Raw genomic sequence first — 12088 nt, forward strand, 5'->3', positions numbered from 1 at the left:
ACATGTTGATCTAGTGACTGAACGAGGGAATCAGTGAATATATAATTTCACTTCATTTGTCAGTTCATGTCTCAGATGTAGAGGTCCTTGGAAAGCCCTCTTAGAGTCCCCAAGCCTGGGTTAGGCTTCTTTCCTGTGTACCCTGTGTTCACGCCTCCAGAGCATTTATCACAGCAGATGGAATTCTCTCTTCATTCTCTACCTCCCCATCCGATGGCTGGCTCATATGGCAGACCCTGTGTATCCTTTACCATTATGTCCCTAGCACCTAGCTCAGTGCTTACCCCATAGTAGGGACCCAACAGATATTTGATTTGATTAAATTATTTGAGCACAAAAGTCTGTTTTTGTACACTATTTTTAGGAAAGAAGAAAACTAACATTTCTTGTTATTTTTTTGCCTAGTATTGAACAATCGTAAGTATTTGTTACGGCAAATACTTAGCAGATAAGGGGTAGATTTCACAAACGAGTAAAATGAGGCTTAGAGAAGTTAGGGTTTGAGGTCACAGCTAGTGAGATCAGAGTCAGCACGGGAACCCCAGACCAGCAGAGCCTGAAGTCCCTGCTCATGCTGCTGGACCACTCTGCCCCTTGGGGACGATCGCTACATGAACCACAGGGTGCTCCTTTCTTCTGGTCATTGTCCTGTCTTCCCACATAGCTGGTCACCCCCACTGGGCCAGGAGGAAAGTCTTTACCATTCCTCCTATTTTGTCAATGTTAAGAAAGTGGTTTGAACACAGTGGGACTCCAGGAGTTGCTGATTTCAGCTGCCTGAGAGAGTGAATGTTATCATGCATCTTGACATTTCACACACAAGCATCAACTTCCTCTCAGGAGTGAAACCAAATATTGCCTTTCTCAATCTCTCAGGGAAAGCAGACGCTAAGTTAGAAGACATGTGAAGGGGGAAAAGAACATACAAATGACAGTACCAGGAATGGTCTTGACAGCTGTCTCTGGCTTCAGTAGTTCTCTTAAGAAATATACCTGGGCAGAAAATGTTGGCTCCTTACAAAGAGATGAAAGAACTGGAACACCATCCTGAAATCAGTGGGCAAGGTGAGTAGGCTAAATGAGCACCAAATGCAAAGATTACAGGTAGAAGGATTTTCCCATTCCATTTACTCAGGCTCTTCCTTCCACATACTCTTCTTTATATGCATGTTTCCCATGAGTAGAAACAGGCATTCCAGAAATGTACAAGGAAGAAGCTAGTTGAATGTGTTCCAGTCCCTCCTGCTGTGTATATCTATGTGTTTTAAACACAGATAATGCACAGCCCACTCATGCTGGTGGATAGTAAGTTAAAAGCAAAACGACTGATTTCTTTCTGTAACCATAAATAATTTCTTGGAACGGGTAATGAAGAAATAACAGGGGAAAATATGGAGCAATTACATAGTGTGGAAAAAATACTTGCTAAGGATTAACATCTGCAGGATTTCAGACTGGATAACCGGAAGATCTCAAAGAAATCACTTGGCCTTCCTGGACCTCATTTATACCATGTAGTCAAGTAGCTATGGGTTTTGGATAGAGTTCCCTGGTTGGAATCCTGCCTCTGCCACATCCTAGCTATGACTTTGGGAAAATTCCTTTAACTCTGTATCAAAACTGGGTTCAAGAAATGATGTTCTATCAGTCACATCATCAAATGAGGGGTTAAGCCAGAAAACATGTAAGAACTTTTCCTGACCCAATTTACTAGGTCTCCAAATACTCAGACCCAGAAATGCACAGAGCTGTGGTGAAAGTATTTGAAATCACAAGCATTTGTCAGAGAGTCAATGACAGAAGCCATCCCGGGACTCCAAGAACCTGCCTTCTTTTTTTTTTTTTTTTTTTTATTAATAATGATTTTTTATTATATTATGTTAGTCACCATACAGTAGAACCTGCCTTCTGTATTAAGCATGTCTTTCATTTTCTGTATTCTGATGTTTTGACACCTGGGGCCTTGCGGACTCAGGAGGGACAGCCCTTCTCAGAGTTAGCCAATTCCTGGAGACATTAAAAACCCACAGGCAGCTCACTTTTCAAATGGGAATGAATGAATCCAGAGCTCAGAACCCCTGACCACCTCCCTTACTGAGCTCTCCCGCTTTGGGCCCCTCTCTACCTGCCCTAATCACCCCTGGGCCAGGTACCAGACAATCAGGGACAGCCTCTAGGCCCCCCAGAGTCTGCTGAAATCCTTCAAACTAGCAATCCTAAACCTGCTGACCCTGCTGTGTCCATTCATGCCACAGACACCACAATAGAGGTTCTTGTCACACACCCCCACCCACCTCCTGACCCACCCGGGTGATTCCCTTCATTCTCCTTGTGCCCCCCTCCCCCAGCCCATGCCTTCTTCTCTTGAGTAGACCCATGCATCTGTGAGTATAACAAGCTATCTTTTCAATGGCAGTTGTCTCCTGATCTGGTGGCCCTGCCATACTTAAATAATAATAAAACCTATATTTTAAAACACCATCTTCCTCCATGCCTCCCCCAGGGAAGCAGGGCTTGTAGCCTTCTCTGGGTTTATGAGTCCATCTCTTGTATTAGATTCTGACTAGTTACGCCCCGCATACATGGTTACTATATGGGAATCAGAATCCCCTTTGCTTGCATGTAGTCCAGCCGCACGTATTTGACAAACAGATGGCCCCTTTGTGGAAAGGAAAAGGTGCCCGTCAGGGAGACCATGAGGCTCAACAAGTGGCACTCCAGCTGGAGAATGGCCTCACTTGACCCTGTGGCTGGTGCCCTTGACCACTATACCTGTGTGTATCTGTGTGCAGCAGCCCTGGACTCTGAATGTGCTGAGGATCAGCTTCCAAGTAACTCAGCCTGGCCAAAGCTTCAGAAATGAAGAAGGGAGGAAGAGGGGGAAAGAAGGAGAGAGGAAGCCGAAAGACAAGGAGTGATAAAGGGCAATGCAAACAGTAATGCCCTCTGCCTCTTACCTACCTGCCCCCAGCCCATTTAAACCTGTATTACCTAACTAAGCTACGGCTTTTTCAAGTTAAGTCTTCATTCGTTAGAATCAACCTGATTTTTGGACTTAAATAACACAGAGCCAACTGAAAAAGGATACCTATTTGCTTTCTTTAAGCAAGGGAAGTTACCATTTATTCAGGGGAACCACACTGTCAAATCTGACTACCTATGGTCCGATTTCAATAATTGCCAGCACTTTTTGCTTTGCAAATTGCTATAAGCCTCAATGCTCTCATACAAGTAATCTAGATACTAAAAATAAATACAGGTGATATTTGTCTTAGTAACTGATGCTCTATTACTTTCAATCTTCTCATTGGGAAGACATCCACTCTACATAGGCTCTCTCAAATCTAAACTAGTTTTAAAATTAGAAGCAAAATTATACAGACCCTAGCTATGAAATAGTTTTCTCCAATTAAAGTGAAACACCACACTAAATTTCTCTCCAATATGTTTATAATAGCATTAAGCAGACATACGAAAATAAATAAATAAAAGAATCAGACCAAATATTTGGAATCTTTAAAATTTTCAAAATTTTTGATTTGAGAAACATAAAAATGATAATAAAATGAAAATGCAATGAGAAATGTTAATTCAGTGAAGGATAAAGGGATTCATAAATATATTAATGGAATACAAAGTTTGTAACTAAGTACTAATGAATGATGCTATTTATTCCAAGGCAGTAAGGAACTTCCACAGAGAGGAGATGTAACATACCAAGGAAGAAATGGCAATGTTTTCTAGTAGCTGTTAAAATGCTTTATTTGAATGTGGACTGTTAAAAATCCAGTAAGCAATCCAGTTTGTGGACTCAGAAAACTGCACACATGCAAAAAGCAAACCACTGAGAGGAAAATGGGGGAGTCTTCCTACCCAGGCTCTTCCTCCTGACATATTAGAAATACTACTTGAAATCTGGCCTCAAGTTTGATGTTCCTGTGCCTGGTGGATTCCACTGGCAACCAAGAAGATTCATCCCAGTGGTCATAACATAGCACTTACCTTGAGTTGGGAGTGAACTTCGTATAGTAGCAATCAGACTGGCTCAACTAGCGGAACACCTGCTCTGGCACTGATTGTAAGGTAAGGCAAAATATTTATCCTCCCTAAGTCTTGGTTTCCTAGCCTGGAATAGTCCTATTCATGGACAGTTTAAAACAAAGTAATCAGAATCATATCAACAACCTCAGCCTGTCTGGGTAAAGATATAGAACTTTCAGCCCCCGCCCCCAACCCCATCCTCTGGAAGGAGAGAGGTGGTGGAGACTGAGTTAATCACCAATAGCCACTGATTTCATCAACAATGCCTATGTAATGGAAGCTCCATAAATATCCTAAAGATGAGGTTCGGAGAGCTTCTGGGTTGGTAACCACATTATGATGCTGGGAGTATGGCATGCCCAGAGATGGCATGGAAGCTGTGTCTACCCTCTGTCCCTGAAACTGTCCTATTCTTCTCTTCTGTTTGACTGTTACTGAATTCAATCCTTTATAATAAACAGGTAATAGTAAGTGAACTGTTTTCCTGAGTTCTGTGAGCTATTCTAACAAATTATCGACTCTGAGGGGTGAAGTAATGAGAACCCCCAATTTAGAGCCTATAGGTCAGAAGCATAGGTAGCCCAAACTTGTGACTGGAGTCTGAAGTGAGAGAGGGCAGTGTGGCGGAACAGGGCCCTTTACCTCTGGGGTCTGGGCTAACTCCACGCAGTTAGTATCAGAATCGAATTAAATTGTAGGATAGCTAGGTGATATCTACAGAGAGCTGAAGAATTAATTGGTCTAGAAAACCCCCACACATTTGGTGTCAGAAATGTGAGGAGGAACAGACTGTGTAATATAGGCTAAGATGATTATGGATAGCCGAATGAATCAGATACAAATTAATATAAGTACATAAAAATACCATAAGCTGGGAAAAATAGTTAATTGGTTATCAGAATACTATAAGATGAAAAATCATCAATGCCAAATACATTCCCAAATAAATGATTTGTTGAGGTTGTTAAATAATAAAAACTGTACACGGCTAAATATTTTCCAATATACTTACATAACAGCATAAAGCAAGAGTCCCTAGAATTACTGTAGTTATACCTATACTTAGGCCAACCACCCTATTACTCCTTTTTTTTGTTGTTTTTTGTTTTTGTTTTTTTCACCTTATTATTCTTTATCCTATCATCCTCAGCATGCCTAAAGTCATTAAAATAGCCAAACTTTTGCAAAATTTTCTTCATTTAAGATTGCCATCATTTAAGATTGCCGTCTTCACAAAAACACCATATTCCAGAAGACTTCTTAATTATGGTAGCTTGGTAAAGGGGAACAAGCCCAAGCATTAGTATCTGATAAACCCATCCCCGAATCAACCACTCGTCACATGATCTTGGGCAGCTACCAAACTTGTCCCAACTTCAGATTTCTCAAGGAAAATAAGAATAATAATAATAAGTGCAAAGTTGGATTGTTGTGGGAATTAGAGCTAAAGCAAAGATCATGCCTGACATATGGCAGATGTTCGATGGATGCCAGTTACCTTTAATGGTTATACAGTTGGTATTTGTTTATAGAAGTTTATAATTACTCCATGAAAGTTAATGTCTTTTTCCAACTAACTACAAGTTCAGTGAGCACAAAAACTTTTTATAGTACTTCTTTGGAATGTTTCACAGTCTAGTAGACCAGCTGGTATACAGTAGCGTAAAACCCAAATTCACATCCCTAGAGTCATAGATACATTAGGAGTTCCTAATAACCCTAAAGAGGAAGAAATGAGACTGCTTTAATTGCAAAGATAACAGTGGCCATCAAACGACTGTTGTGACTAAGGAGAGGGCAATGTGGAAGATTCCTGAGTGGCTGACCCCTGAAGGAGTGTGGGTATGCATGGAATGGGAGAATGGAAGCTCTAGAATGAAGTCCTGGGTTGAAGTGGGCTGTGAAGAGAGTTGGAGGTTTTAGAAGAATGGTGCAGTATGGAAGATTAGAGACAAGTTTAAAGAGAGTTATATGTCAGGGCTTTTTGAATAAAGTGATGGGAGGTGAGAAACATGAGGAGGTATGAGGGTGGAGGCAGCTCAAAGATCTGAGTTAAGTTTAGGGTGGCTCAAAGAAGAGCAAATTTCATCCAAGAGCAAGACCTACACACAAGTAACTTCATTTCAACCCCTCAAGAAAGGTCAATGACTCAGCTCTGGTCTGTTACTAGCATTGAGTGTTTTGAAGAAAATATTTTTGTAAATATGAAATAGTTTATAATTCTCAGAAAATCATTTATATTATTTGAAATATATCTGTTTTACATTAAGAACAGATAATTATGTACTGCTATATTTCTGCCAAAAACCTAGATTGAGAAATTGCTAGAGATTACTAGACTGACTTAACACACCACGTTGGTGTTTTACCTAAATGATCACAACCACCATCTTTAAGTATCTGTAAGGTATAAAGCAGTGAGGAGAAACTAGGTGCTGTCAGCCAAAGGAATGACTGTTCTTTTAGTAGCAGAAAAAACACGGTCAGAGAATTGAGAGATGTACAGTTACAAAATTAATTTAATTTTCAATTCACCAAAGCTCCTCAGAGTTAAGGGGCCTTTCTTGAACCTGAATATGAAAGTTATCTTGATACAACGGTGGGTTGCCTAAAGCTCAAAAGGAAGAGAATTAATCAGGACCCAAATGTGAAGCAATGAACACAGCTCTTTCTGTGTCCACAGACAGGGCTGTGTGTTTAAGTTCCAAAGAGGGACCCTTCCAACAAATATGGCTTTGGGGACTGGAAGAGTAGTGAAGGGGCCTGGGACTACTTTTCCAAGCTCTAATACCAGTTTTAATTAGACTTAGAAGATCCAGAGTTAAAATAAGTAAAAGAGTAAGAGTCTCTCGTAAACTGCCTTAAAGGATACCTGTCTGTGTACATACCTACATCTTTAAATCTATTCCTAAGAGCTTTAAGATACTTAAAGGTCACTCAGTTTATACAGATATTTTAATAAAGTGTTATTTATTTTTTAGAGAAGTTTAAATGCTGCACTCTGGGATTTATCTTTCTTTCAACTCTCCATATTTGAGGAAGGAGATTTATCATCTGTGCTACAGATCAACCCTGGGGCCAGCACAAAATGGTAGTAGATATCAGAAATGTCTCAGAAGAAGATCGAAAACACCTCTTGGGAGGAAATGCCTGTTTATAGCTCAAGTCAATTCGAGTGGCAGAGGCACAAAAACACAGGAAAAAGGAGCCAAAACTTACTGTGGAAATTTTCCACACCATTGTACCCATATATTACATGATACACAAAAAAATTCTTACTACATAATTCTCTTTCGGTATGGTATGACTAATTTTCACTTCATTCTTATATTACCTTGAACCTGTCACCCACACAAATTTTTCCTGTTTCTCACTTGCTAGTCTAATTCTCTCCCAACAATTTAGCTAAAGAAATTTTGATCTTCTGCAGCAGTGGAAAGAGGTAGAAAGTTAGCCAAATGGTCTCAAAACTTATTGGGAAACCTTCTGTTTAGAGGAAAACCCTGTTTAAAGTAAATATTTTATTTTATTTGTTTTGTTTGTGTGCATAAACATAACTCATAGAGCTGAGAAAACAGTCTGTGAAGTATAAATAGACCATGTTCAAAGTTTTATCTGGGGCTTTATAAAGGGACCAAACCTAAGTTTTCTCTATATATGGGCATTTACCGTCTTCCTTATACTGCCCGGGACAGCATGCTTCCTATGACCTAAAAGGCTAGATTGACCTTGCCTATTTTGGAGAATACAAAAGTGGCATTGAGGGCTGCACAGACATGTTCAAGGTCATACAGATGATAAAAGGCAGAGCCTAGCTTCTCAATGATTGTTCCTTCTACCACCAACACAACACATATTTGGATTTTCTTTCTTCTGAAGACTCTAAGAAGGATCACCTGACAGCAAGGCATAATTCAGTCTCCATACCTTAAAGAGGCATCACTCTACTGCCTTTGAAACAGAAAAGAATTTTCCACGCAAAGAACCTGGAAATGGAGCCTGTGGACACCACGGGGACAGAACAAGGCAAAGAGCATTTCCCTTAGATACGTCTATGTTCAATGCCCTAGACTGAAGAACATTGTCATTTCAAAGTCACTTACCCAAATCTGAAGCTTGATCCTCTTTTCATTTTTGAATACAGTTTTTACTTTGAAATCGATCCCAACTGTGCTGACGAATGCAGATGTAAAGGAGTCATCTGCATAACGGAACAGGAAAGATGTTTTCCCCACACTGCTATTGCCGATGATGAGCAATTTGAACATGTAGTCGAAGTTCTGATCAGAGGAGTCTTTCTGGCCATACCGGGCATCTTGGGAAGAGGCCATCTGTGGTTAAAAAAAGGGAGAGAGAGAGAGAGAGAGACATGGATCAGTCTTCCATTAGATATGAAGCTAGCAGCACACTCATTATTGGCCTTGCCAGAAACAGATGTCAGACCACTCAGGAGACCAGTTGAGAATCCTCCCCAGTTTTCCTCTGATGCTGGTATCCATGGCAATAATTCCCTGCTGGAAGACAGAACAGCAAATCTTACAGCTCTTTCCAGCTGTGTTGGTGTTTGTCACTGCTCAGCATTCTGAACCAATCAAAGACACCAAAGGAGACATCTATAAGGGTTACATGAAAAGCAAAGATATGAGGAACTGGCCAGAGCATGTGGGCTCCGAAACTTTATAATCCTGGTGATGGACACACCAAAGTGGTTGAACAGCAGGGTGTTTCTTACTGAATTATCTGAATATTAGAGTCTCTCTTATTTCCTAGGAAAGTGCACCCAAAGCATGTATCTATTTCATCTATTAACATCACATTAAAGCAACATCCTAAAACAAATGGCAGTCCCTTCAAATTAAAAAAGACGATGACAAGTATTTATGGTTCAAACACTGTGTGAGAAACTTACTTTACCCTAACAACAACCCAGTGAAGTAGGTTCGTACGAAAATGAGAAAATTGAGGCTCAGAATTATTAAGTAATGTGCTCAAGTTCACAAAGGTGATGAGCAGTAGGAAACAGAACTCAAATCAACAGGGCTCATGTTCTCAACTTCTACCCTAGTTCTCAATGATGACCAGGGAGACATGCACATGTGCTCTAAAAGACAGTGTAGGAAATACTCATTATGAAATTTATCACTGAAGATTCCTAGCTGGGTTCAAACCTTGGCTCTAACATTTCCTGGCTGTGTGACTTTGGGGTGGTTTATTATTTTAAAATGCTGTGCCTCAGTTTTTTCTCTAACATGAAATGGAAAAAATATTATCTAATTTGGAACATTTGCAAAAGAACAGAAGATATATCTGTAAAGCAGATATGTGAAGAACCTACCATAGCAGAGAGAATGATCTTTATTATTATAAATGCTTTAGATGGATGTTGATTTTTTTTCTCACCTTTTTGATGATCACCTTAATATCCTCAAAGCTGATGCTGCATTACTTCTTAAGGATTTTATTCATTTATTTTAGGGAGAGAGAGAAAGCAAGCAGGGGGAGGAGTAGAGGGGAAGGGAGAGGGAGAGAATCTCGAGCAGACTCTGGGCTGAGCACGGAGCTAAGGTGGGGCTCGATCCCACGACACCGATATCATGATCTGAACCAAAACCAAGAGTCAGACGCTCAACCAACTGAGCCACCTGGCACCCAGTGATGCTGCATTACTTACTTCTAAGTGCCATTTGGCTCAAAAGAAGAGTTTAGATGGTGAATCCCACTGATTAGTGCATTTACTTACATTTTCTGATGCTATGAATTCTTTGGCAATTGCTATGGTATCCAACATACCCCAATATAGTAGCCACTAGTCACAAATATCTTCTTCTATTTAAATTAATTAAAATTACATAAAATTTAAAATTCAGTTCCTTAGTCACACTGGCCACATTTCAAGTGCACAATAGCCACAGGTGGCCAGGAGCAACAGTACTGGACAGAGAGGTACAGAGTACCGGCACACCTGCAGAAAATTCTATTGGGCGGTGCTAGGCTAGACAGTCTTTTTTTTTTTCATTTCCAATAAAATATGATTAATAATTACCTTTCTCTTGGGGAAGGTGGCCAAGAGAGAACCCTAAGAAGATAGCAGAATGCCTGAAACAGTAAATAGTGCTCAACTTCATCTAAGGCAACATCGGCGGTTGAAGTAACGTGCCTTGTATATATAAACAATTAAGGGAAAGGGGGAAAAGGAGACGGTGAGATACCATATTCTCTTTCTACAAATACTTAGTGCCAGTAAGAGAACACAATTATATGTATAAGAATAAGGACAAAGAGGAAACCTGTATGTATTATGAAATTTAAGGGCAATATAAATTTTGATTGCATTTCACATTTATTAAAGATCAGCTTAAGCATTTGTCTTTTTAAGCTCATGTAACCACACCGACGTCCTCAATAATTACAACTTGGAATAAGTGCTGGTGGCAAAACTGGGCCACTACAACAGGCAGATATTATCATTTTCCTTTCTGGCCCAGGCATCTATGTGCTAAAGTAAACCTCCCCCAACACAAGCAGACAGCCAAGGACAAAAACAGGATTATAATTCTGGGACTATAAGTTTGAACAATGATGTTTTACTCTGATGACTTCTGAAGCCCCAGAAAGTCAGGAAACTGTTTCATATGGCACCCCCATTCCTGCAGACCTAGTCCTTTCACCAATTACTATAATCTCTCCCCCGTATGGAAGTGCTAAGTTCAGCCAGGCCTGCAAATGGCCTTTCTTAAGAAGATCTTTCATATGAACCAGCCCAGATGCGAGGTTCTGGGTTAAGAATGTTCAGCCAAGCCACAGTCAGAAAATAGACACAACAACTTTCCTAGAGCTGCCCATACTCAGCGTGATAGACTACCATATATCGCATCCCATCACTATAAGGTGGTATCCAACTGAGTCCTGTGGATCTCCAGGATGCCTCACAAGAAAATGTGACCAACACCTACTATCAATCCCAAGACCTATTCCAAAAGTGGATTCCAAAACCTGCAGCAATATCAGCATCATCAATATATAGACTTTTTGAATATAGTTATAGAGATTTAGATGGAGAAAACCATATTGGGGTTTTCTCTGATATGAGAAATTGAAGATGTTTAATTTCAAGGGCTGATATACCTTGCAGTGTCGGCAGCAAAGAAGGTGGTTAGGAGCACAGAAGGTTTCTAGGATGAAGGAGGACAAAGCTGGTAAACAGGTGTATCCAGAGCCTCTATAGGACTAATTGGAGGAGTTCCTTACATGCTATTCTTGGAGATATTTTTTTTTTTTTTTTTACTATTTCTTGATTTATATACCCAGTAAGATTCACAAACAGTCAAAAAAAAAAAAATGTGCACTGGGAGTTCATAGGTCTTTCATTAAAATTCAGAATAATGAAATACATCCTGGCCCAGAGGATTGACAAACGTCCCTAATCTTACTGAGAACAGAGATAAAGTGATTTGACAGCATATGAATGTCAAAGACACTTGTCTTCACTATGTCAATTTACTGACACTTCTAAATACTAAGTCATGTGAACATTTTCATAGTTTTCATGGAAAAATATAGCTGATATTTGAAAACATGAGTACACATGGAGTAAACTCCCAGAAAGTAGGTCAGATTTCATAAAAGATATATAAAAGATAACTCTTTAAAAAAAGATGACTCCTTAAATTGTATTAATCTTGAATTAACTAAAAAAATCAGGGCGTTGGAAAGAATCTTCAAGGTAGTCCAACTTTCTAGTCATTCCAAGAGTCCCTTCTGCTGGCATCTCAGGTTAGCATTCTAGCCGGGCCCTTCACACAGAGTGACAAAAAGTTTACGAGGTTGTTAAGTACCACATTCCATTGCTGAACAACTGCAAATGTTTTAAATTTCTTTTTTTTAATAATAATATTTTTATTATATTATGTTAGTCACCATACAGTACATCCCTAGTTTTTGATGTAAAATTCCATGATTCATTACTTGCATATAACACCCAGTGCGTCATGCAATACGTGCCCTCCTTAATACCCATCACCAGCCTATCCCATTCCCCCCCGCCCTG

The 12088-nt window shown here is 39.8% G+C and overlaps 1 protein-coding gene across 1 annotated transcript in view; it reads right to left on the reverse strand.

Annotated features, from left to right (window-relative positions):
* Positions 1-12088, reverse strand: part of RAB3C (RAB3C, member RAS oncogene family) — a 272590-nt gene that overhangs the window by 240941 nt on the left and 19561 nt on the right. Inside the window, exon 2 of the mRNA XM_087861892.1 lies at positions 8145-8372. Within this exon, the coding sequence (XP_087718018.1) occupies positions 8145-8372 (228 nt within the window). The remainder of the gene's footprint in view (positions 1-8144; positions 8373-12088) is intronic.

The sequence above is a fragment of the Ursus americanus genome, chromosome 5 (genome assembly GCF_024610735.1).
Source record: "Ursus americanus isolate L20-20 chromosome 5, mUrsAme1.1.p, whole genome shotgun sequence".
NCBI classification, from domain to species: Eukaryota; Metazoa; Chordata; class Mammalia; order Carnivora; family Ursidae; genus Ursus; species Ursus americanus.